Genomic DNA, 26,760 nt, shown 5'->3' on the forward strand with positions numbered 1-26,760 from the left:
CGCAAAGGGATATTCCCCCTAGAACAATGCGAAGGAGAAAAATGTGAAAAGAGCCATCAGTTTCAAGGGAGGAAAGACAGGGGGGTGAGGGAAAAAAGGGATTGAGATGGTCCATAGTACCAATACCTAAAGGGCAACCATTAAGGGATAAGTGGATAGGATGTGATGCATCAAAATTGGAGAAAGAATGATCAAGAGTGAACAGGAGGAAGTGTTGGTGAAGATTGGAGAATGATTGTGTCAAGAATGAATAAGAGGATCGAGATAACATGAGGATATAGCTAAGAAATGGTTGGAGTGGGAAAAGTAAGAAGGTTGTCAATGAGCAGTAGAGTAGAAGGAAAACAAGAACACAAGATAACTATATAGTAAACACATGAGAAGTTCAATGAGAATGTGTCTTCTTTTCTTTTTTTACTTTTTTTTTTTTTATGTGTATTTATAAGGAAGGGGGAGGGGTGTGAGGTATGGTTGTTTGCATGTAAAGGATACATGAAAAATGTTTCAATAATGTTTGTAAAGTAAAAAAAAAAAGTCTGCGCTTACTTATTCCATGTGCCATGCTGTACATTCTATTCTATTCTACTTCACCTTGTTCCATATTGCATGCTTTATGTTCCTTATTTCACACCTCCTCTTTCACCCCTCCCCCCACACAGTTATCAAGCACTCCCTAGACACACATTTAACCCTTTGTTAACCCCACCCCTGCCAGTGTTAGCATTGGTACAGTGACAGTGCATATTTTTAGCACTGATCATTGTATCAGTGTCACTGGTCCCCAAAAAAGTGTCACTTTGTGTCCGATTTGTTGGCCGCAATCCCACTATAAGTCGCTGATCGCCGTCACTACTAGTAAAATAAATAAATAAAATATTGTTTTTTTTTTCAAAACTGTCAGCTTTTTTTGTTTATAGCGCAAAAAAAAAAAACACAGAGGTGATCAAATACCACCAAAAGGACATCAATTTCATTTGGGTATTGTGTCGCACGGCCACGCAATTGTTAGTTAAAGTAACGCAGTGGCATGGTCATAAAGGGGGGTAAACCTTTCCGGAGCTGAAGAGGTTAAAATTGGCAGTGCTGGAAAATGGGTGGTGACAAAGGCAGTGCTGGAAGGTGAGTAGGGGCCAGAGAAAAGACTGGTGGGTGTTCCTGGAAAAAAAAGCCAAGGAAGGAATTATTCACATGCATACATTTAACAAGACGTGACATAATTACTTCGTACAGTGCATGTATTATAATAGTAAAAGAAATGACAGTCCAATTATTACTTTGCATTGCTTCTTTATTTGTTGATATTAAAATGATACATCTAAGAGGCACTAAGATAATGCTTATTAATACAGAGTAGTAAAGGGAAAGAAGAAAATCATTCAAAAAGCTCGCTAGCTCTGGTTAGGTGGCAAACGTGCAACAAAGATTACTCTCCGATGGGCACCAAAGAACGTCACTCAGAGCTTAAACCAAAAGAAGAAACATAAGAATAAATTCATAAAGGAGTCTGTAACAGCTTTAATGGTTCATAAAATATCAAATGCATTTGGGGAACAATATACACTCCCCTTTATAAGGGCTCGGTTATGTCTACAAGTGTTTAACCATTTTGCCGCTATGTTTACAAGTTAAAATAATCCTTTAGGCCTGAAGATCGTTGAGTGTAAAACTCCCTGTGTTGCTGACATAGGTTAAATCATGGTTTCAAGAAAGGAGATGCCAAAGGAATTTTAAACATACTACTGGCAAAGAAATCAGGTGGAGAAGAATTATGCCAGTGAAACAACTGAGCCCTGGGGGGGGGAGCGTGTTTTGGCCCAAAACATATTGGCTGCTTTATGAATCATTTTGAATTCCTTTATGAATGTGATGTGGCACTCCTTTTTTTATATTTAGCATCCGTTGGTAAACCGACTTAAATCCTGTCCTTTGCATTTTTGTGTCCAAACAGGCCTATAAATAAAAAAATACAAATGCTAATTATTTTTTTTTTTAATAAAGTGAAAAGAAAAAATAACACAATACGCAATATAAAAATTAGTAACACTTTTGAAAAAAAACTTTCTCCACTTCAACGTATATTTTTTCCTCTTAATTGTGCTCTTAATTGTTAGACAACAGGGCTGAGGGAATGAAAGAATATTCTGCGCTAATATACAATATGAACCAATCTTAAATCTCTTAACATAACAACTCATTTTATTGCAATGCATAGTAGCCCACTATGCTTTACCTTTGTGCATAGTAGCCCATTATGCTTTACCTTTGTGCATAGTAGCCCACTATGCTTTACCTTTGTGCATAGTAGCCCATTATGCTTTACCTTTGTGCATAGTAGCCCATTATGCTTTACCTTTGTGCATAGTAGCCCATTTGCAGGGAAACAAAGAGGAAGTAAACCCATCAGGGTTTACTTCCTCTTTAAGCACATGATTCACTGAAAATAATAGAATCAATTTAGCTATGATTGTTTCTATGACAAACCCTCATACTTCTGAGCTCTGATGCCAGGTCCATGTCTCCGCTGTGGCGACCGAAGTCTGCTACCCCAATCTTGGATCCGGTTGTGGTTTGGACATGTTCACAGCAAGGAAACACAATCCCATTACTGCAATGTCAGTGTTCTAATCATAGTGTAAACAACCTGGCTGGCTCAGTGGTAAAATGAAATGCTGAGTCCAGTGTGGTTGTACCGAGTCTGATTAGATCAGACCAGACTGGGCTTCTCAGGTCACCCTGTGCCCCTAATAGACACAGGATCACTTATACAAAAGGGGGACCTGGGGAGCTGAAAAGGGAGTTTCCTGACCCCTTAAATGTAAGCTGGGTTCCACGCCCCCCCCCCCCTTCCGTCACAATCCTTTCAAACCATAATGCGGGTTGGTATATACAGTACTGCACCATCCACGACCTCTGTAATTATAGAGGTATGATGTTACCAGCATGACATTAGAGACCTTTTTTGGGGTAAGTCAATCCCTTGAGGTTTTCCAGCAACTCCCTCTTGCTGATGTTTGGCCATTGTCATGCAGTTTTGAAGGGGTTGTTAGGGTATGCTTTCTCCTTCCTACCTAGGTGGGTATTGTATAAGGCTTAGGTACCTCTTATTAACCTGATTTAGAAGATGCATTTAGATACATTATTTTTATTTTTTCAGATGGGCTAGGATTGGAGTATACCATCCTGCTGATCCTCAGTGGCCCCTCCTAGAAAGCTGAAATTTTACACATGGTGAGTGGTGTCGAAGATTTTTATAACCATAGTCTGATACATAAGATATATGTTAAGTAAATGTTAATATTAGTATTGCTGCAATTAATTGTCCTTTACTGTAATGTTTGACTTATATTATGTTTATATAATTCATATACCCTACTTATGGTGCTCACCGATGAACTGAACCCTTGGTTCATGAAATGTTGAGATTTCACTGTTCTCCAATCTTCAATTTACGATGGAGTATTTTAAAGATATGCTCTTTTCAATATGATGACAAATTATGCAATATAGATGTATGGTGGGAAATTGAACAGAAGTATTCACAAACATTTGATTTCTATAAGTATAAGCCCTTTTTTAATTTTTAAATATTTCTGTATATAAAATTGTTATACGTTTTAAATATGTGTAGACATGGCATGTACCGAGAATGTCCTATTTGGTTGTTTTTACTACTGTCTTTTTCCTTACTGCAGGTTTACCCATAACGTATTGTTCTGACATTGAAGGTACACGCACATGAACTTTAGTGGCATTCCATTCTTAGTCCGTAGGGTTCAATATTGAGTTGGCCCACCCTTTGCAGCTATAACAGCTTCAACTTTTCTGGGAAGTGTCTGTCCACGAGGTTTAGGAGTGTGTCTATGGGAATGTTTTACCATTCTTCCAGAAGCGCATTGGAGAGGCCAGGCACTGATGTTGGATGAGAAGGCCTGGCTCACAGTCTCCACTCTAATTCATCCCAAAGGTATTCAATTGGGTTGAGTTTGGGACTCTGTGCAGGCCAATCAAGTTCCTTCACCCCAATTTCACTCATCCATGTCTTTATGGACCTTGTTTTGTGCACTGGTGCGTAGTCATGATGGAACAGGAAGGGGCCCTCCCCAAACTGTTCCTACCAAGTTGGAAGCTGAATATGTCCAAAATGTCTTGGTATGCTGACGCCTTAAGAGTTCCTTTCACTGGAACTGAGGGGCCAAGCCCAACCCTGAAAAAAAACTCATCACCAAAATGATTTGGACCAGTTAACAAAGCAAGGTCCATAGAGACATGGATGAGCGAGTTTGGGGTGGAGGAACTTGACTGGCCTGCACAGAATCCCAACTTAAACCCGATAGAACACCTTTGGGAGGAATTTGAGCAGAGACTTTGAGCCAGGCCTTCTCTTTCACATCTAACCTTACAAATGCGTTTCTGGAATAATGGTCAAACATTTCCATAGACACACTCCTAAACCTTGTGGACAGCCTTCCCAAAAGAGCTAAAGCTGTTATAGCTGCAAGGATGGGCCAACTCAATATTGAACCCTACGGACTAAGACGGGAATGCCATTAAACTTCATATGCATGCAAAGGTAGGTGTCCCAATACTTTTGGTAATATCATGTATATCTCTACAGTAAAGATACAGACCGTACTTAAAAACCTGGCAGATGTTCCACCCCTTGCTTGCTCTATCCAAAACTCAATGTAAAGCTTTGTCTGGAACTGAGCGTTTACTTTGCCTTCCGAACAATTGAGTCACCTTTTATTTCATCATTTTTTTTTACTAAAATAGTCAATGCTTTCATCAAGACTCAAGACTCTATACACATAATGTATATAGAAAGATTACTTTTACTATTAGTTTTGGATTAAGTGGAGAATGGTTAGACCCTCTGTCAAGTTTTTAATGCTGTCTGTGTCTCCGCTGGGGAGATTCACCTTTCTGTTTTCACTGGTGACCATTGCCACTGGGAAAGAAAGTCAGGGGGAAATCCAAAATTTTAAAACTGTCAAAAGAATGAGAGGTAAAGAGAAATTGTCCAATGGGAACACCTGCTACCGAGAGAAAAACTGTCTTAATGGGGAAATATCGTCAATTAGGATTTCCTTTTCCTTTCTGTTGTTTCTCTGGCACGGGAAGTAAAAGGGAATTTCCTCTGCAGCACAAATAGCAGAAAAATAACCTGGCATGGGTTTCCACCTTTCCCTTCTCTATTCAAACTACAAAGAAAGCTTTGGCTTTACATACACTTGAAAATAGTATTTTATGAACTAAAGAATAAAGATGTAACATTAACTAGATATAGCAAAAAAAAAAAAATACTTTATATCTCTATTGATCACTTACCAAGCCCCCAGTCCATTAGGATCCTCTGCAATTCTTTTAAGGCACCGTAAATCATTTGTGATATCATTATTCAGTAAGTCTAAATTGGGAAAATAATGACATATTATGTTTATAATGGTGATAACAATTTTTATTAAATTTAGCACAGCTTCAGGCATGTACTGGCCATTGGGACTACAGGGAGTTTCCCGGTGGGCCGATGGCTCAGTGGGCCGGTTTCAGTGACAAAGTAATGGCTGCACGGCTTGCCCTCAACTTCACGCAGTGATGTGAGAAAGATGAGGAAAATACAGAGGAGAATACGTGAAATAATAAAAGAGGTTAGTGAGGACTAGTGATGGACGAACTTCCGACGGGACGTTTCGCGAACGCGAAACGCGAACGGACACAAACGTTCGCGAAAACGACCGTTCGCCGCGGGCTCCATTGACTTCAATGGGAGGCGAATTTCGCAAACCTTTAGGTCGAATTTGCGGCCACGGGGTAATTATTAGGGGGTAGCACGTAGTCCCACCACCTGGACAATAGCATAATACATGTATGAGGTGAATTTGGGATCGATAACTACAAGCATTTTTTTTTTATTTGGGAAATTGTTCTGACAATTCAGGACTATGGAGCTAATGAAGGCAATGGAGGAGAGGGAAGGTCAGGGACCAGGGTAGGCAAACAAGAGGGTGCAGGAGATACAGAGCACTGACAGCAGCACCGTAATACAGAGCACTGACATCAGCACCGTGACATACAGCGCTGACAGCAGCTCCGTGACATACAGCGCTGACAGCAGCTCCGTGACATACAGCGCTGACAGCAGCTCCGTGACATACAGCGCTGACAGCAGCTCCGTGACATACAGCGCTGACAGCAGCTCCGTGACATACAGCGCTGACAGCAGCACCGTGACATACAGCGCTGACAGCAGCTCCGTGACATACAGCGCTGACAGCAGCTCCGTGACATACAGCGCTGACAGCAGCTCCGTGACATACAGCACTGACAGCAGCTCCGTGACATACAGCGCTGACAGCAGCTCCGTGACATACAGCGCTGACAGCAGCACCGTGACATACAGCGCTGACAGCAGCTCCGTGACATACAGCGCTGACAGCAGCTCCGTGACATACAGCGCTGACAGCAGCTCCGTGACATACAGCGCTGACAGCAGCTCCGTGACATACAGCGCTGACAGCAGCTCCGTGACATACAGCGCTGACAGCAGCACCGTGACATACAGCGCTGACAGCAGCTCCGTGACATACAGCGCTGACAGCAGCTCCGTGACATACAGCGCTGACAGCAGCTCCGTGACATACAGCACTGACAGCAGCTCCGTGACATACAGCGCTGACAGCAGCTCCGTGACATACAGCGCTGACAGCAGCACCGTGACATACAGCGCTGACAGCAGCTCCGTGACATACAGCGCTGACAGCAGCTCCGTGACATACAGCGCTGACAGCAGCTCCGTGACATACAGCGCTGACAGCAGCTCCGTGACATACAGCGCTGACAGCAGCTCCGTGACATACAGCGCTGACAGCAGCTCCGTGACATACAGCGCTGACAGCAGCTCCGTGACATACAGCGCTGACAGCAGCTCCGTGACATACAGCGCTGACAGCAGCTCCGTGACATACAGCGCTGACAGCAGCTCCGTGACATACAGCGCTGACAGCAGCTCCGTGACATACAGCGCTGACAGCAGCTCCGTGACATACAGCGCTGACAGCAGCACCGTAAGCAGCCCCAGGAGGAAGTCAGCACAGCACAGGGATGGTGTGATCCCCTCATAATAAGAACCCCCAGGAGGAAGTCAGCACAGCACAGGGATGGTGGGAGCCCCTCATAATAAGAACACCCAGGAGGAAGTCAGCACAGCACAGGGATGGTGGGAACCCCTCATAATAAGCAGCCCCAGTAGAAATATGACACCGCTCAACCTCTTCAAAGAGGAGGGTAGGGGCATATAGTACGGTGTGCTTTTTTGGGTCAGGGAAGTGAGCCAAATGAATTAAGAAGGTCTGTGTGCTTGATTCCAAAAATTGTTTATAGACATATACATGGTCTACTGATCACATGTGTTGAATTCCTCCGAGATCCATGCCTCATTCATTTTTAGAAATGTGAGGTAGTTAACACTGTGGTGAGCTAGGCGAGTACGCTTATCGGTCACAATCCCCCCTGCTGCGCTGAACGTCCTTTCGGACAGGACACTGGATGAGGGGCAAGCCAACAGTTCGATTGCAAATTGGGCAAGCTCTGGCCAGAGGTCAAGCCTGCCCACCCAGTAGTCTAGGGGTTCATCACTCCTCAGAGCGTCCACATCGGCCGTTAACCCAATGTAGTCGGACACCTGACGGTCTAGGCGTTCCCTGATGCTGGATCCGGATGACACCTGTCGATGGGTCGGCTGAAAGAATGACCTCATATCCGAAGTCACCAACACATCTTCAAACCGGCCTCTTCTTGCAGGCGCTGTTGGATTGGTACCCGCAAATCCTTCTCTGGGAGTGGGAATTGCTCCTCTGCCAGCGCACGCAAAAGCAGAATGCAGCATTTCTCGAAGCAAGGCCTGGAAGTGCTGCATTCTGACAGCCCTCTGCGACGGCGGTAACATTTCCGCCATTTTGTGTTTGTACCGGGGGTCTAAGTACGTTGCCACCCAGTACTGGTCCTTGACCCTCATGCTTTTTATACGGGGGTCCCTATTAAAACACTGGAGCATGAAGGCCCCCATTTGCACTAAAGTGGAAGCGGTGTGGTGGCCTGGCTCCTGCTCATCATCCAGGATAATGTCGTCCTCTTCATTCTCCTCTCCCCATCCTCGCACAACAGGGATCCCAGAAAGGTTTAAAGCATGCTCTTCTTGCTCCTGCTCATCCGCCCCGGCACCATCCTCCTCTGACTCCTCATCAGACTCCTGTTGTTGACTTGTCTCAGATAGAGTAGCCCCCCCTGGGAATTCATCCAGCATTGCGACTTCCTCATCTTCCCGCTCCTGCTCCTCCACAGCCTGATCAATGACACGACGCAATGCACGCTCCAGAAAGAAGGCATAAGGTACCATGTCACTGATGGCGCCATGGCTGCGACTGACCAGTTTGGTGATCTCCTCAAATGGCCGCAGAAGTCTGCATGTGTCGCGCATGAGCAGCCACTGGCGCGGTGAAAAAAAACCCAGCTCCCCAGAACCGTTTCTTTCGCAGAGTTCATACAGGTAGACGTTAACTGCACGTTTCTGCTGGAGCAGCCTATCAAGCATATAGAAGGTTGAGTTCCATCGCGTCGGGCAATCGCAAATAAGACGTCTGACCGGCAGATGGTGTCGCCGCTGAATGTCAGCAAGGCGAGCCATGGCCGTGTAAGATCTTCTGAAATGGGCCGAGATTTTCCTTGCCTGCCGCAAGATGTCCTGGACCCCAGGGTATTTGACAAGGAATCGCTGCACGACCAAGTTTAAGACGTGTGCCATGCACGGCACGTGCGTGATTTTGCCCTGTTTCAATGCGCTAAGCAGATTGGCACCGTTGTCACACACCACTTTACCAACTGTCAAATTGAGCGGTGTTAGCCACTCATCTGCCTGTGAACGCAAAGCTGAAAGGAGTGCCGGGCCAGTGTGGCTCTTTGCTTCCAGGCACAACAGACGCAGCACGGCATGGCAACGTCTCACCTGGCATGTGGAATAGGTTCTGGGGAGCTTGGGCGGTGCAGTGGAAGAGACGCTAGCAGCGGAAAAGGAGGAGGCAGCTGAGGAGGAGAGGGAGGAGGATGGAGTAGGAGGAGGAGAAGAAGAGTCAGGCCTGCATGCAATCCGTGGCGGTAAAACCAAATCTACACGGGTGCCACGGGTTACATGCTTGACGGCCGTCAGAAGGTTCACCCAGTGGGCAGTAAAACTGATATACCTTCCCTGCCCGTGTTTGCTAGACCACGTGTCTGTGGTCAGATGTATCTTGGCACCGACACTGTGTGCCAGAGATACATTCACTTGCCGCTGAACATGGCCATATAGCTCTGGGATGCCCTTCTCTGAGAAATACTTCCTTCCTGGGACCTTCCATTGTGGTGTTCCAATGGCCACAAATTTGCGAAAGGCCTCCGAGTCCACCAGTTTATATGGCAGTAGTTGGCGGGCTATGAGTTCTGACAAGCCAGCCGCCAACCGTTGGGCAAGAGGGTTATCCGGCGTCATCATTTTTTTACGCTCAAACATTAGGCCCACGGAAGCCTGCCTTTTTGCAGAAAAATGTGAGCTTGGCGTGATGGAAGGTGGAGTGGAGGACAATTGTGAGGAGAGAGGAGAAGGAGAAGTAGAAGACGAGGCTGGACGGTGAGAGCCTGCAGTGTGGCTTTGTGTGTTCCGTTGCTCCCACTGGGCTCGGTGATGGCTGCTCATGTGCCTTCTTAAGGCGGTCGTCCCTAGGTGAGTATTGGGCTTACCGCGACTAACGCGTTGACTGCAAAGATTGCAGATGGCAACGCTATTGTCAGCAGCGGACACGTTAAAAAAAGCCCACACTGCGGAGCCATGTGCCGGTGTCCTGGGAGCGCCAGATGTGACCGTACATGGTCGATGACTCGCTCCTGATACATTTGCAGTCTGCTTTGTCCCTGCTGTGCAATGTAAGTCATTGCTGCTTCTCCTCCCTATCTGCTGGTCCATATCTCCCTCTGAACTCCCCTCCTCTTCCTCTCTTGTGGGCACCCACGTGACATCACTAGACACGTCATCATCAACGTCACCTTCCCCACCGCTATAAGTAGAGTAGGCAGCAACACCGGGGACCAACCTCCTCCTTGGGCTGATCTGGGTACTGGCGTCAGACTGCTGAGTAGCGCTTGTTGCTACCTCCTCTTCCTGATCCAATACCAAGAGTGGCTGCGCATCAGAAATGTCCTCTTGATATGGATCGGAAAATAATTCCAGTGACTCAAGCGGAAGGTATGTGGTGGTGGTGGTGGTGGTCGTGTTGTTGGTGGTAGTGTCTTTGGGGGTGCACATAGCAGAGAGTGAAGAAGAGGGTGCAGATCGAGAGGATGAGGAGGGTGCAGAAGAGTAAGGCTGAGCGAGCCACTCAACCAAGTCTGGTGCATCCTTTAAAGTAATTGAACGCACCTTCTGCAACTTCCCACTTTGGCTCAAGCCTGTTGCTCCTGCCCTACCCCTACCACCCCTGCGGAAGGGCCTGCCTCTTCCTCTGCATGTCATTTTTTAAATGACCCTGTGACAAAACTCTTAGTCCCTATACCGCTGAAGGACTGCTGCAGTATAGGTGAGCGGTCAGCAGTGGTGCACGTCAACCCTATCTATTGTGGACCTATAGCGGTCCTTACAGAACAGCAGACTGTACCGCACTCAAGCCTATGTACCGTAGCACCCTATACCAAGTTACCAGTCCTTATAAGAACTTTTGTGGACCAAGCAGGTTGTGTATTAGTGTTTAGCAGACTGTACGTCAGTCCCTATACCGCTGAAGGACTGCTGCAGTATAGGGCAGCGGTCAGCAGTGGTGCACGTCAACCCTATCTATTGTGGACCGATAGCGGTCCTTACAGAACAGCAGACTGTACCGCACTCAAGCCTATGTACCGTAGCACCCTATACCAAGTTACCAGTCCTTATAAGAACTTTTGTGGACCAAGCAGGTTGTGTATTAGTGTTTAGCAGACTGTACGTCAGTCCCTATACCGCTGAAGGACTGCTGCAGTATAGGGCAGCGGTCAGCAGTGGTGCACGTCAACCCTATCTATTGTGGACCGATAGCGGTCCTTACAGAACAGCAGACTGTACCGCACTCAAGCCTATGTACCGTAGCACCCTATACCAAGTTACCAGTCCTTATAAGAACTTTTGTGGAACAAGCAGGTTGTGTGTTAGTGATTAGCAGACTGTACGTCAGTCCCTATACCAATGAAGGACTGCTGCAGTATAGGGCAGCGGTCAGCAGTAGTGCACGGCAACCCTATGTATTGTGGACCGATAGCGGTCCTTACAGAACAGCAGACTGTACCGCACTCAAGCCTATGTACCGTAGCACCCTATACCAAGTTACCAGTCCTTATAAGAACTTTTGTGGACCAAGCAGGTTGTGTATTAGTGTTTAGCAGACTGTACGTCAGTCCCTATACCGCTGAAGGACTGCTGCAGTATAGGGCAGCGGTCAGCAGTGGTGCACGTCAACCCTATGTATTGTGGACCGATAGCGGTCCTTACAGAACAGCAGACTGTAACGCACTCAGGCCTATGTACCGTAGCACCCTATACCAAGTTACCAGTCCTTATAAGAACTTTTGTGGACCAAGCAGGTTGTGTGTTAGTGATTAGCAGACTGTACGTCAGTCCCTATACCAATGAAGGACTGCTGCAGTATAGGGCAGCGGTCAGCAGTAGTGCACGGCAACCCTATGTATTGTGGACCGATAGCGGTCCTTACAGAACAGCAGACTGTAACGCACTCAGGCCTATGTACCGTAGCACCCTATACCAAGTTACCAGTCCTTATAAAAACTTTTGTGGACCAAGCAGGTTGTGTGTTAGTGTTTAGCAGACTGTGCGTCAGTCCCTATACCGCTGAAGGACTGCTGCAGTATAGGGCAGCGGTCAGCAGTGGTGCACGTCAACCCTATCTATTGTGGACCGATAGCGGTCCTTACAGAACAGCAGACTGTACCGCACTCAAGCCTATGTACCGTAGCACCCTATACCAAGTTACCAGTCCTTATAAGAACTTTTGTGGACCAAGCAGGTTGTGTATTAGTGTTTAGCAGACTGTACGTCAGTCCCTATACCGCTGAAGGACTGCTGCAGTATAGGGCAGCGGTCAGCAGTGGTGCACGTCAACCCTATGTATTGTGGACCGATAGCGGTCCTTACAGAACAGCAGACTGTAACGCACTCAGGCCTATGTACCGTAGCACCCTATACCAAGTTACCAGTCCTTATAAAAACTTTTGTGGACCAAGCAGGTTGTGTGTTAGTGTTTAGCAGACTGTGCGTCAGTCCCTATACCGCTGAAGGACTGCTGCAGTATAGGGCAGCGGTCAGCAGTAGTGCACGGCAACCCTATGTATTGTGGACCGATAGCGGTCCTTACAGAACAGCAGACTGTAACGCACTCAGGCCTATGTACCGTAGCACCCTATACCAAGTTACCAGTCCTTATAAGAACTTTTGTGGACCAAGCAGGTTGTGTGTTAGTGATTAGCAGACTGTACGTCAGTCCCTATACCAATGAAGGACTGCTGCAGTATAGGGCAGCGGTCAGCAGTAGTGCACGGCAACCCTATGTATTGTGGACCGATAGCGGTCCTTACAGAACAGCAGACTGTACCGCACCCAAGCCTATGTACCGTAGCACCCTAGACAGACCAAGTTACCAGTCCTGATAAAGAGCTTTGTGGAACAAGTGAGTTGTGAATGATTAGCAGACTGCAGCAGAAGGGCAGCAGTCAAGTATAATATTCTTTCTATATTTGGAAGAAAGAATATTATACGTGTACAAGCCTATTACCGTACCACTGATACCAGTCCTGAAAAGAACCTTTGTGGAACTAATAGTAACAGCAAGTCTTTAAAATTATCCTCACTGCCTGACACACTGCTTCCTGCCTGTCCCTATACAAATTGGCAAAAAAGAGTAGGCTGGAACGATTAGCTGGAACAGCTCTTTTGTGGACCTGATAGTAACAGCTAATGATGATGATGATGATGATGATGAAGAAAGACTAATCTGGCTGAGCTGTCCCTAAAATAGCAGCATACAGCGCTCTGTCCCTTTATCTAAACTGACAAAAGAAACTCAGGCTGCTGACCTAACACCTATACCAGTCCTGAAAAGAACTTTTGTGTACCAAATAGCTAGCGTTTTCTCTGTCCCTACTCCACACAGGATCCTTTCCCTACAGTGACAGAAGAAAGAATGTAAAATGGCCACCGGATCGGGTGTATTTATAGGTTAGGGGGAATGTCCAAGTGTCCATGAGCTGTCATGTCTCAATTGGTTGTCCTGTAACACATGATAAACGTGTCACGAAAGGTTAAAGTTCTTGTATACATTAAACACGTAAGTCCGCCGGGGCGAACGACGGAAAAAGGCGTTCGAACCCGCGGACGGCGAAAGTCGGAAATTCGCCGCGAAACGACCGCCGGGCGAACCGTTCGGCCATCACTAGTGAGGACTCCTTATGTTATGCTACTTATGTTTTTTCGCACAATTACGTATAGTTTTATATACTGTTTTTGTGCTTGTTTGCAAAATTAAAGTGGGCTGGCCTGGATGAAGTCCGGGGCCAAATTTTTGTCCCAGTCCAGCCCTGCACAGCTTATACAGTATTTATTAGAGAAGCTGTTGACTTAGGAATTTTCAAACTTTAAGTAAACTACAACCACTCAGGGGCACTTCTCCTGGTGTCTAACCTGCGGCCTGAGGAGCACAAAATGCCCCTTAGTTCGTCCCATGGCACCCGGTTCCGTTCACACCAGAACTTGCGAACAGGCAAAAAATGTGGACGAGCATACTGACACCGTTAAAGTCTATAGGACACTGAACATTATGTTTGTCTCTTTGGTGATGTTGGGGAAGTCTGCAATTGAGGCCCCCTTAACCTTGTGTCTAAACAACCACTAGTCTAAAGAAAGAACCATTATGTGAATACATGGCAATGTGGAATGGCTTAAACCAGCACAAAGGCAAATACAGCGTCTGCCGCTGCTAATCTTTCTGACTATGCAAGTTGCTTGGCTGTCTTGCTGATTTAATTGATTCAGTACTTTCTGAATCACAATTGTTCTTGCCAAACTAATCTATTAATGAGGAGATTAGTTGCCGTCTAGATAAAGGAAGGCCCGTAGACGGGGTGTATCTGGATTTTGCAAAAGAATTTGACAAAGTTCCCCATAAACGTTTACTGTACAAAATAAGGTCCGTTGGCATGGACCATAGGGTGAGTACATGGATTGAAAACTGGTGACAAGGGTGAGTTCAGAGGATGGTGATAAATGGGGAGTACTCAGAATGGTCCGGGTGGTAGTAGGGTCCCCCAGGGTTCTGTGCTGGGACCAATCCAATTTCATTTTTTCATAAACGACCTGGAGGATGGGGTAAACAGTTTAATCTTTGTATTTGTGGATGATTTAAAGCCAAGCAGGGCAATAACTTCTCTGCAGGATGTGAAAACCTTGCAAAAAGATCTAAACAAATTAATGGGGTGGGAAACTGCATGGCAAATGAGGTTTAATGTAGAAAAATGTAAAATAATGCATTTGGGTGGCAAAAATATGAATACAATATATACACTGGGGGAAGAACCTCTGGGGGAATCTAGGATGGAAAAGGGACTGGGGGTCCTAATAGATGATCGCCTCAGCAATGGCATGCAATGCCAAGCTGCTGCTCACAAAGCACCTGGAGTATGCTGTCCAGTTCTGGGCACCAGTCCTCAGGAAGGATGTGCTAGAAATGAAGCTAGTACAAATAAGGGCAACAAAGCTAATAAAACGTCTGAAGGATATTAGTTATGAGGAAAGGTTGCGAGCACTGAACTTATTCTCTCTGGAGAAGAGACGCTTGAGAGGGGATATTATTTCAATTTATAAATACCTTACTGGTGACCCCACAATAGGGATAAAACTTTTTTGTTGAAGGGATTTTAACAAGACACGTGGCCACTAATTAAAATTAGAAGAAAAGAGGTTTAACCTTAAACTAGATAGAGGGTTCTTTAAGAGCGGCAAGGATGTGGAATTCCCTTCCACAGGCGGTGGTCTCAGCGGGGAGCATCGATAGTTTAAAAAAATATATTAGATAAGCACCTGAACGACCACAACATACAAGGTTATACAATGTAATACTGACATATAATCACACACATAGGTTGGACTTGATGGATTTATGTCTTTTTTCCATCTCACCTACTATACAACTATGTAACTATGTAACACACCAGAAACAAGCATGCTGATCAGTAGCTCTGATTTCCCTTGCTGCTTGATGTTCTATATCAGTGACTTAGAGCCACGCGGCCAGGCATCTAAGCAAAGACAGCCTAGATTTGATTTTTCCCACTGGCTTCCTTTAATTGATTGTTGGGTGTCATTGGTTGATATCTGTGCTTATTTCTAAGAGCCCTGAAATAGAGAAACTCAAACCCCCAAAACACACTGGCAGTATTGTTTTTACTAACTACCAATAATCTAAAACCAATTTTTTAAAATTTAGTCCATCACTGCCACTCATGCAAAACAAAAATGCCCCAATTGATAATGGGGACCATACCTTTAGGATGAAAAACATTTATAGCCATGGGCACTTTTATTAAAAAGTGAACTGCTGCACCCTCCCTAAACTAAACTAACCTGGAAATCCTCTATCCAGCTGCTTTGCTACCTCTGCATGACAGTTATTGCCTCCCCCAATGTTTAAATCCTTCAGCTTGAAATTTTTTCCATTGCTGGCCATGCAGGGAGTTCTTAGAAACTTGAATTGGCTGTATACCCCGACTGAAGACAGGACTCTATTTACAGCCTCTCACGGGGCTGGACTGGGACAAAAATTTGGCCCTGGACTTCATCATGACTGGCCCACTTTAATTTTGAGTGTCTCCATCAGCACTTCCCCTTACATCAGTGTGTCCTTCCTCTCCTCCCCCTCCCACGTGTACTCAGTTTTGAAGGCAGCTTCTCGTTCCTCTCTCCAGTCATGTGATAAGGGGAGAGAGAATGGAACGTCTGCCAGCTGTCTCTCCCCCTGCAGGCTGGAGGGAGCAGAAGGCCTAATGCTCTCTCCAGCAAGTGACGGCAGCTGCTCCACCTAAAAGAAGTGAAATCGCGATCACTCACTGTTCGGAGAAGAGCGGCTCCAGGACTGCACCTGACCAGCCCACTGAGCTATCCGCCCACCGGGAAACTCCCTGTAGTCCCAATGGCCAGTACATGCCTGGCCTCTCACCACTGGTGGTCAGCTAGACATGGCCTACAATAGAATCCTATAGGATTTTTGTTGATACTCTTCAACAGTGGTGGTCACTGATCAAACATTTGTAAGCTGTAACCAGGTAATTTAAATAATTAATTTCCCAGTTTGCAAGGAAAGTCAGGATTACTTATAGATTCAGCTTGTTTCTTGGGCGATGATGTTGTTTGGATCCTGTGGAGAGTAAATTATTTTTGGCTATCCAGATCTAAGATGGCTTTGACAGTTGGATCGATGCATAGTAATCAGAAGCTACACTGGGGAAACTGGTGAATACGGCAAACAATTCTTAATTTTTTTGTAATCCTTTATCAGATGTGCACTGGACTTATTTGCCCCAAGGCTCCAAGCACCTGTATGGGCTGCTACAACTGTAGTTAAGTTTTTTGGGCAATAGCCATATTCCTCATTTGTGCTATACCTGCAGACTTAAGATCAAGTTATGGCAAACTGGGCAACAATTGCATTTCTACTGCATAAGTTAGATTGAATATTCCCAGTTGATAACTTTTGTGTTCACCCATAAATGGCCCAACATAGGGAGTGGATATACAGTGTGTCCTATTTCTATTTTCACCCCTTGACACCAAATATGCGGCCCCACTGCACTGGGCTTTTTGCTGTGGTGCCGCATATTTGCGTATCTCCCTTTGGGCTTGGAGCGCACCGTACAGCATGCTCCCAGCACAGAGACTTGGGTCTTACCAAGAGCCCCGGTGCTAACGTTCGGGATCCAGAACTTCCCATCTGGGTCACCTGATCACTGTGGTAGCCTCTGATTGGCTACCACAGTGATCAGTCACTGTGAAGCCTGCCCTTGTGTTTCTCTCTCTGTTAATGCAGAGGAACGATACATTGTATCTTTGCTTCTCCTTGCACAGAGGAAAAAAAAAAAAAAGGGTGCGTAATAATAAAAATAAATAAATAAATGAGAAAAAATACCTAGATCAAGGTTTAATCTAGGTAAGTGCCAGGGTTAGTGTTTAAATTAGTGTCAGTTAGTGTCAGCGTGTTTTAAGTAAGGCAAAAAAAAGCAAAATGTACACTATTGTTTCTGGGCTGTACTAAGGGTACAAAACAACAAATAACATACACATATGAGGTATCACTGCAATCACCAGGAGCAGGAGAATATATTTTGGGTTGGTCTTTGGTAGTAAGTTACGGTAGTAACAAGAAATATACAGCTATATATTTTTTTTAAATAATATTTTTTTACTATTTTGGGCCAGTTGTGATAATATAATAATTGATAAAAAAATTTAATAAAATCAGATGATATCCATAACCACTAACCACCAAGTGAAAGCCCAATTTGCCTAATTTGTCCTGAAAAAAAGAAGGTATATTTTACTTAGATATACAAAGTAGTATGATGTGATATGTACGGTTTTACTATCACGTCAAGGTTGCAAAATTGTGCTTAGGCATTAAGATTTGTTTTACCTTTAGTCATGGAGGGGTTAAGGCCTAAGCATATATAGTCATCCAATCTTAACATGTATATTTGCAAAATGATCCTTTGGCAGTTGGGAAGTGATTAATTAATTGTACCCTGGGCCGGGGCTGATTTCAACTCATGGCCCACCAATTTTATTGGATTCAAGAGAGGCACAGAATGACGCTGCAAGGGTTAATGGAGGGCCGGGCATGACAGTGGTGACTAAGGGACACCAAGAGTTAATGGATCTGCAAAGGAAGAGTGGGAGTCAGGAGGCTGACTCTCAGGTTAATTTTGTGGAGGAAGGGGAGGAGCCTTATAAAAGGGAGTGGGTGGAGCGGTAATCAGTCTGTGGAGAGAATCAGGAAGAGGAGGCAGTTTTTTACAACTGCTCCTTTCGCAATGGCAGATGTGGCGGAAATCCTGGCAGGACTGAGGCGGGCAGTGGCGGTGATGGGTCCAGAGTGGCTGCAGAGTGGCAGCAATGGCGGTGGATGCGGGGACCGATCGGCGGCAGAGTGAGCGGACACACCGCTCGCATAGGTCGCGGCCTCCGGCGTGTTATTCCCCTGGGCCTGCACCTCGGCCAGCTGTTGCTGTTCGGAGCCCTGGGGAGGACAGAGCAATTCCCCCAGCGAAACGAGTGCGGTGTGACGCGGTAGGCCTCGGGCGGTCGGGACGCCGCCAGCCTATTGCAGGGGGCGGGGCCATGGGCCAGCATGGTGCCGCTTCTCTGCCTGGGGATCTCAGCACTGATGGCAGGGGAAGGACATAGCAGGGCCCAGCAACGCAGGTGGGACGTCCGGCAGACTGGCGGGGAAGAGAGGTGGATCCCAGGGGACTGGCAGGAAGGCCGCGAATTCCACTCGCCTGGAGAGGGGGCGGGGCCTACCGGACGGTCGGCTGGCTACTGCATCGGGGGCAGGAGGATCACGGGACAGCTCGAGGGAGGCCCTCAGGTCCAGTCTGCCATGCCCGTCTGAGTCCAGGAGTTCAGTTTCAAGGGGTCAGGCCACTTCGGGGTCAGGGGGGGGCGGCCTCTGGAGTCCCGTCGCTCGGGGGACTTCCGGCAACATTGGCTGTGGATCGTTCCGATCAGTCTGAGGGAGAAATTTCAGAGGAGGAAGAGCAGCCAGCACCAGCGCGGGAGAGAAGCAGACCAGCTGTGGGGCGATGACCTGGTCAGCCTGGTGAGTCTATTAACTCTTTAAATTTATCTAGTGCTTTGCAGGATTTGCTGGGGGTGGTACGAGTGGGCACAGGGGTGTCGGTGGTGCCTGCTGCTGGGGAGGGGACTATGGCTGCAGTCGGGTCAGCAGCAGGGACTGCCCCTGCCGTGGCCGGGGCCGCAGCACAGATTAACGATCTCTTGGAGGGTTTGCAGGTGTTAGTGGCTAAATTTGATGGGGGCCGGGGTCCTACTGGGCCGGCCGCGCCATGGTCGGCGCCGGGGGTGGGAACCTCCAAGAAGGATGCTTGGCAGGCTGCCGTGGCACAGGTGGGGGTGGAAAAAAACGCACAGCAGGTGGTGGCGACGGGCGACAAGGAGCCGACTGTGCGGACCGACGTGGTCAGGATCGCTGATGCAGCCCGGTGCGAGGTTTATGTGAGCTTCGAGGGGCCGCTGGGAGCGCACTTAAAACCAGAGGTTCACACGATGATAGCAAAAGGTGAGTATGTAGAAATCTTCTCGCTGCTCCCATTGGAGAAGTTTAATCTGGTTTGGGTTAAGCCGGATAGCTCTAAGAGGGAGGACGAGGAGAAGCGGCGGTATCGGCTGATTCCGCGTACTTTTCCGAACTGGCTCCAGGCATTCGCCATCTTGGCTAGCGTCATTGGCGAGACTCACCCTGAGCAGTGCTCGGCCCTCTTCTGCTATATGGATGCCATCGGGGAGGCGCATAGGGTTTATGGGTGAGTCGCCTGGCTGCGGTATGACGAGTAATTCCGTCAGCGGAAGGCAGTCCGGGCGGAACTGGGTTGGGATCATAAGGACATCAGCCTCTGGATGAGGCTTATATCTTCTGTGCGGGCCCCACCTCAGTTTCTTCAGGGGGGGGCCGGGAGTGCATCGTCCTCAGGGCTGCCGGCCGGAAAAAAATGTGGGGTCTGCTGGCAGTTCAATGAGGGAACCTTCAAGTTCGGGGGTGGGTGCAAGTTTAAGCACGAGTGCTCAGGGTGTGGGGGAGCCCACATGTTGTCCAGGTGTTTTGAGAGAGGGAAGCGGGCTGGAGACGCTGCGCAAAAGAGGGATGACGCCGGTGAAGGTGGAAAGGATGCTTCCTTTTCTAAGTAAGTATCCGGATAGGGCGGTGGCGAGTCTCTTGGCTTCGGGTTTTCGGGACGGGTTCAGGATTCCTTGTTCTTTGGCGGTGGTTCCACCGGTGGCAGGGAATTTGAAGTCGGCAGTGGAACACCCGGGGGTGGTGGACGACAAATTGGGTAAAGAGGTGGCATTGGGCCATATGGGGGGGCCGTTCTAAGCCTTGGGAGGACTTGGTGGTTTCCCCATTGGGAGTTGTTCCCAAGAAGGAAGCTTCTAAGTTTCGGCTGATCCCCCACTTGTCCTTTCCAAAATCCAGGTCAATGATTTTATTGACCCGGATGCGTGCACGGTTTCCTACACGTCTTTTGACGCGGCGGACAGATGGGTGCGCCGGTATGGGCGTGGAACGCTTGTGGCGAAGGCTGACGTTGAATCGGCTTTTCGTCTGCTTCCGGTCCATCCGGACAGCTTTCGGTTGTTGGGGTGCCGTTGGCGGGACCAATTCTATGTGGATAAGTGTCTGCCAATGGGTTGCTCCATTTCGTGCGCGTTTTTTGAGTCGTTTAGCATCTTTTTGGAATGGGTGGTGAGGGATGTGTCGGGGCTGGATTCGGTTATCCACTATCTGGACGACTTTTTGTGCGTAGGGCCACCTGCCTCTGCTGTGTGTGTGATTCTGCTTTCTACGTTGCAACAAATCGCAGGCAGGTTCGGAGTGCCCCTGGTGGAGGACAAAACGGAAGGCCCGACTCGGAATTGAGTTTTTTGGGGATAGTGATAGACTTGGTGGCTATGGAGCGCAGGTTGCCGCAGGCTAAACTAGAGGATTTGCAGAGGGAGATCGGCGAGATTCAGGGACGGCGCAAGGTCCAGTTGAGGACGCTGCAGTCGTTGCTGGGTAAGCTGAACTTCGCTTGCAGGATCATCCCCATTGGGAGGGTTTTTTGTCGACGGCTGTCGGCGGCTACGGTGGGGGGCGACGGTCCCATTTTGTTCGCTTGCGACGGGAGCACAGGGAAGACTTGCGGGTATGGCATGCCTTTCTGGCGGCTTACAACGGCAGGGCCATGTGGATGGCCAGCCCAGTAAGCAATTTTGATGTGGACCTAGTGACAGATGCGGCCGGCTCATCGGGCTACGGGGCGTACTTTCGGAGAAAGTGGAGTGCAGAGCCTTGGCCGCGCACTTGGAGCGAGGCTGGGTTTCTAGGGAACCTGGTGTTGCTTGAACTTTTCCCAGTGGTACTGGTGTTGGAGTTGTGGGGGGAGGACTTTAAGGATTTGAAATTGCGCATCAACTGTGACAATATGGGGGTGGTGCAGGTCATTAATTGGATGTCGGCTTCATCGTCTCCGGTTATTAGACTGTTGAGACAATTCGTTTTCAGGTGTTTGCAGTTGAACGTTTTTGTTTATGCTGTGCAAATCCCGGGGGTGGAGAACTCATTGGCAGATTCCTTGTCTCGTTTTCAGTGGGACAAGTTCCGGAGTTTGGCACCGGGCGTGGAGGAGAAGGGGGTTCCTTGCCCGGCCTGGATTTGGGAGCTACCTTTTGATTTGCCGCAGGATGGATCTGGCGGTCCGTGAGTGCATCTACTTGGGCGGCTTACTCAAAGGTTTGGTCAGAGTGGTTGGAGTTGGTGCAGGAGGTTGGGGTGAGTGATCGGGGAGCCGATCGGCGGTTGTTGGTGCTGTACCTGGTGGTTAGGAACATGGTTGCGGTTTGTTTGTAGATCACGCTATGAGGTGTTGCTGTTTACAGCCGTGTTCTCGTTGGCATTTTACAGGGCGTTCAGGATGGGGGAGCTGGTTAGCCCTTCCAAGGGGGCTGCGGGAGGTTTGTTGGAACAGGATGTGTGGGCGCAAGAGGACCGGGTTGCGATTCGGATGCGCAGGTCAAAGACCGACCAGCTGGGGAAGGGGACGGTGGTTTCACTGTATGCGCTGCCAGGTTCGGGTGTCTGCCCTGTCGTGGCAGTGCGGGAGTTTCACACAGTTAGGCCGGGAGGGGATGGCCCCTTTCTATGACATGCGGATGGTTCCTTTCTGTCCAAGTTACAATTCGTCTCAGTTTTCCGGAAGTGTCTATCGGAGGTGGGGTTGGATGGCAAAGCATATGCGTCGCACTCCTTCCGTATTGGGGCAGCCACTGAGGCTGCCATGTACGGGTTGGACGAGGCTGCTGTTCAGAGGATTGGCCGGCGGGAGTCGCGGCGGTTCCGGACATATGTACGGCTGCAATTTGCAGTGGATTGAATTTTCTCACTTCCTGGGGAGACTTGGTATGTGGGGGATAGTGGTTGGTGGTTGTGTACAGTTTGGTTTATGTGTGTCATGATCGTTGTTTTGTTATGATTTTGTTCCAGATGGAGGTCCTGAACGCCTCGTTTGGATTTTGGGGCATTCCTATGTTTGTTGGGGGGCCAGGAGAGGTCATGCACGACCGGACGGAAGGCAGTTGGGCATTTCCAGGAGGGATGCGTGTATGAAGTTGCTTGGTTTCCCAGGGATGAAGTGGGAACGAGTGATGGGAGAAGTGAAAAGGTTTGCGTGGAGGGACAGAGCCCCTGATGTGTTAGTGATCCATGCGGGGAGAAATGATTTGGGGATTCACAAAGTTAGGGACATAATGGCGGACATAAAGGCGTCTGCGGGAGAAGTTTCCGGATACCATTCTGGTATGGTCTTACATTGTGGCCAGAACAGTTTGGCGGTGGGCCCGGTCAGTGGCGAGCATTGAGAAAACCAGGATTAGGATCAATAAGGTGATTGGGAGGTTTGTGGCCAAAAATAAAGGGATCGTGGTCCGACACCGGGAGTTGGAGGTTAACGTTGGGCTTTATCTAAAGAAGGACGGAGTACACCTTTCGGATGTGGGCATTGACCTGTGGTCCCTCGGTTTGCAGGAAGGTATTAGGAAGGCCTTGCAGGTGTGGGGATGCCCTCAAGGGTGAGGTGGTCCCCCTTTTGGGCTGTGGCGGTGTTCCTGGTGGTCTTTGACGGTTGATCAGAGGTGATCAGAGGTGATCTGATGGGGTGGGGGGCTCATCAATAGTATCGGCCCCTCCGTTGTATTCCAGAACGGTGGCTGGAATACTGGTATGTGTCACTGTGGGAGGTTGTCTCCGACCGGTTACAGGTGGAGGCCTGGAAAAGTTAAAAATGGGTACCGCAGTGACTTTTGGTGTTTGGTGGAGTTATGGGTCACCGTCAGAGATCACCAGAATGGGCAGTTTATGGTTGTTATGTTAATGTTGTATATATATATTTATTGATTTTTTATATATATATATATATATATATATATATATATATATATATATATATATTTTTTTTTTTTTTTTTGGAGTGATACTAAGTTGTTAATAAAGGCTGTTGTGGCCATTTTACTCCAAAGAAAGGTGTGGTCTCATCTGTTAATCGGGTAAAGGTAAGGGGGAGGTAAAAGTTGGGGGGTAATTGGGTTATGGGGTAAAAGGGAACATTTAGGCTACACTGGTCATGCATAATGGTCAACATACAGAGATATTTGTGCTTTGCTTCTGACATGGATTTGTGAAACAGTTCTGCAGGATTTAGATCGCAGTGTTTGGATTTTTTCGGTAAATCTTAGGCAGCTGCATCTTCTGTTAAAATTATTCTCAAAATGTTGGCATATCATTTTGAAACAATGCTTCCAGGTACATGGAGTATGCATACATATCGTGTAAGATAATGTGATAAATCTTAAAGTAAATCTCTATTGAGAGCAATACAATGTACACCTTTTCTTATTGTCTGATTAAATTTTTTTTAAAACATGTGAAACTGATATTGACTTACTATAAATAACGCTAATGTGCATTCTGCACTTATTAAAATATGCCACTGCAATCAGGCTTGTACAACCAGCTGCCAATTCATTCTGCAGGTACCTTTAAAAATATTCAGTCCATTAAGTTTTGTCGTCCAAACCCACTTTTCACATTTAATTCTTACCATTGCAGTTAACTCCACACAGATTCTTGCGGCCAGGCTTTATACCATCATCACACCACCAATAGGAGTTTATCTGCATTATGCCATACTCATCTTTACTGTTGTGTAGGGATGTTTCAAAGTTACTAATGAAGTTTGCCAAGCAAACATCTGCAGGTAAAGAGAAGAGAGAACATTAAGTATGAACAAGATGTATGCAAATGTATCCATATTACATTATTTAAACAGGCACGTATTTAAATGAGAGATGGGTAGATGATGCTGCTTCTCCAAGGTAATTCCAGCACCATGCCATGTTGTAGAGTTGGTGGTACGCACAGCATTTTGACACTGGAAAGGCACCTCTCAAGTGAAGCACAGAAGAGCTTCTAAGGCCATTTCAAAATGGAACCAGAGAAAGTACAGGAACCCCACATCAAAAGATTGGAATCCAAAGATATATCCACTAAAACAGTTCAGGCAAGATCTGTGTGTTACCCAATGCATTTTGGGGCCAGAATTGCCCAACTTTCTCACCCTTTCTTCTTTCATCAAGGCTTCAGTGATGCATAGAAAGCAAAAGGTGGACTTTTTTGCATCAACAAGGAAACATGCAGTAATAAAAAAAAGGTGGCAATGGTACTAAAATTTTTCTATTCTACTTGAAAAACAAATGGCTGGAGCTGGGCTTTTTAGGTGAACACCATCTACTAATACTACCATATCTACTGGCCAGGTAGCTTTCCATTTATGATCATTGTGAACCTAAAGTGGTAATAAACTCAAAACCAAAAATGTTATATTTTGCAGCTTGCCAATCATTAGAAGTGGTGGTTGAATTGGTTTTATTTTTTTAGGCTCTGCTTCCCTCTTTTTTCACCTGGTGATCTGGCCAGTAACACATCACCATTATTAGCCCCCATACACACAGTCGGAGAATCCGTCGGAATATGTCCTATCGGACCGCGTTGTCGGATAATCCGACTGTGTGTGGTATGCATCGGACTGTTTCCATCGGAATATCCGTCGGACCAAATTTTCCCACTTGTTGGAAATATTTTCCGACAAACTGGTCCGATAGGACATACTCCGATCATGTGTAGAGAATTCCGATCGGACAAAGTGCCACGCATGCTCAGATCAAATTCCTACATCAAAGCTATTGGCTACTAGCCTGAATGTAGTCCCGTCGTAATGAAATTATGTCATCACATTCTGAAAGATCGGATTTTTCAACAACTTTGTCCGACCGTGTGTATGCAACAGTTTCGGACACAATCCGAAGGACAAAATCCGACGGACAAAATCCGACGGATTTGGTTGGCAGAATGTCTGACCATGTGTACGGGGGCTAAGAGAGATCCACTCTAGATAAAGGATCACAGGGGCACCATTAATCCTCCCCCCCCCCCCATCTAAAATAAAATAAAAAGGTTTTGGCTGGATGGCACTTCAGATAAATGTAATGTCTGCTGTTAGCAAAAGGACAACACAACCGAAAAGGATGACACCAAGTATAGCTTATGCCCCTTTCACACTGCCGCGACTTGAAATTTACGTGATTTTGTAATGATTTTACTGTGATTTATGGACCTCAACTCGTGTCAAATTCAGACCAAAGTAGTACTATGACTACTTTGAAATTGGTGTGACTTGAATTTGCACTTGTGCACATCACTGGAATAAGATGGGGGTCAGATAAGTATTAGGGGGCCTGAGGGGGGCTGCTGCACACAGAAGTTTTTTCTTTTTTTTTTTATCTTAATGCATAGACCGCATAAAGATGGAAAAAAAAACCTTCTGCCTTTACTACCACTTAAAGTTGCACTTATATAAATTGTTAACATTGGAAAACATTGGGAAAAACTTGTCATGCGACTTTGATATCCAATGTTGCATGACAAGTCACACAAGTTTTAATGGAGCCTCAAGGCAAAACATTTTTTAGCTCTGCATAAAATAGTGAGGGTTTAGAACCACTGTCAGTTTGTCATTGCTGTATCTGCATTAGGGAGGTTCATTCTCTCTAACTGTACTGATTACCAATGTCGCCAAGAATAAAAATTAGGAAAAATTCTAAATTTTGAGTTTCCATCAGAACAGGATAAGTGACAGCTTTCCTAGCAGCTAATATTAGAACAGATTTAGGTACTTAGGCTGACTGTAAAAATACATTTCTTAATGACCAATTGCAGCATGCTGAGGATCTGGACCGCTGCTCTCACCTAGAGCACAGCAGGTCAACACCCCCCCTGCAGAGCACTCCAATCAACAACAATATTCAGAAAGCGTGAGCATTGTTGATTGGAGCACTGAGCAGGGGGCGTGTCCGACCACTGGAGACCAAGACCACTGCGCTCTGCGTGAGAGCAGAAGCCCAGATCTAACATAGTTCTAAAGCAATTTTAACAGATTAAAAAACATATGACTGCATAAGAATAATAAAACAAACATTTTAATTGGACTTTACAGGAAAGCATAACTGCATAAAATGGTATTTTTTGTATGAAGCTGAAATTGAATGATTTCTCACAATTATAATACAAATAGCTACGGGAATTTAAATATGTGGAAAAGTACTTACAGTCTCCAACTGTATAACCTTTGTAGCCAATTAGACCTGGAACTTTCTTTAGTTTAGCAATAAAAGTACAACGGTCTAATTTCACACTGCTGACAGCTACAATGAGCAGGGAGAAAATGATGATCTTCTGGAGAGCCATGGTGAGTTCTGATTGAACCTTGAATTCCAGGGGAATATATTGGGTTACCAATGTGCAACACGAGGTGGAGTAC

At 46.7% G+C, this 26,760-nt stretch overlaps 1 protein-coding gene across 1 annotated transcript; it reads right to left on the bottom strand.

Moving 5' to 3' along the window:
* Positions 1 to 1,300: 1,300 nt before the first annotated feature.
* On the bottom strand, positions 1,301 to 26,687 carry LOC143934808 (lysozyme C-like). The gene is made up of 4 exons (XM_077458431.1): positions 26,549 to 26,687; positions 23,986 to 24,135; positions 5,329 to 5,407; positions 1,301 to 1,950 (listed from the first exon to the last, which is right to left on the bottom strand). The coding sequence occupies exons 1-4, from the start codon at positions 26,685 to 26,687 to the stop codon at positions 1,890 to 1,892; spliced, it is 429 nt and encodes a 142-aa protein (XP_077314557.1). The 3' UTR covers positions 1,301 to 1,889.
* Between the last annotated feature and the right edge of the window lie 73 nt (positions 26,688 to 26,760).

This window comes from Lithobates pipiens, unplaced genomic scaffold (genome assembly GCF_037356315.1).
Source record: "Lithobates pipiens isolate NorthernLeopardFrog02 unplaced genomic scaffold, aLitPip1_a1.2 Scaffold_28, whole genome shotgun sequence".
Taxonomy (NCBI): domain Eukaryota; kingdom Metazoa; phylum Chordata; class Amphibia; order Anura; family Ranidae; genus Lithobates; species Lithobates pipiens.

Coding starts and splice junctions, on each gene's coding strand:
- LOC143934808 (XM_077458431.1), bottom strand. CDS start 26,687: ATGGCTCTCCAGAAGATCATCATTTTCTCCCTGCTCATTGTAGCTGTC. Junction 5,408..23,985: donor GTGTGGAGTTAACTGCAATG/GTAAGAATTAAA, acceptor TTCCCAATTTAG/ACTTACTGAATAATGATATC. Junction 1,951..5,328: donor CCTAATGGACTGGGGGCTTG/GTAAGTGATCAA, acceptor TTTTATTTATAG/GCCTGTTTGGACACAAAAAT.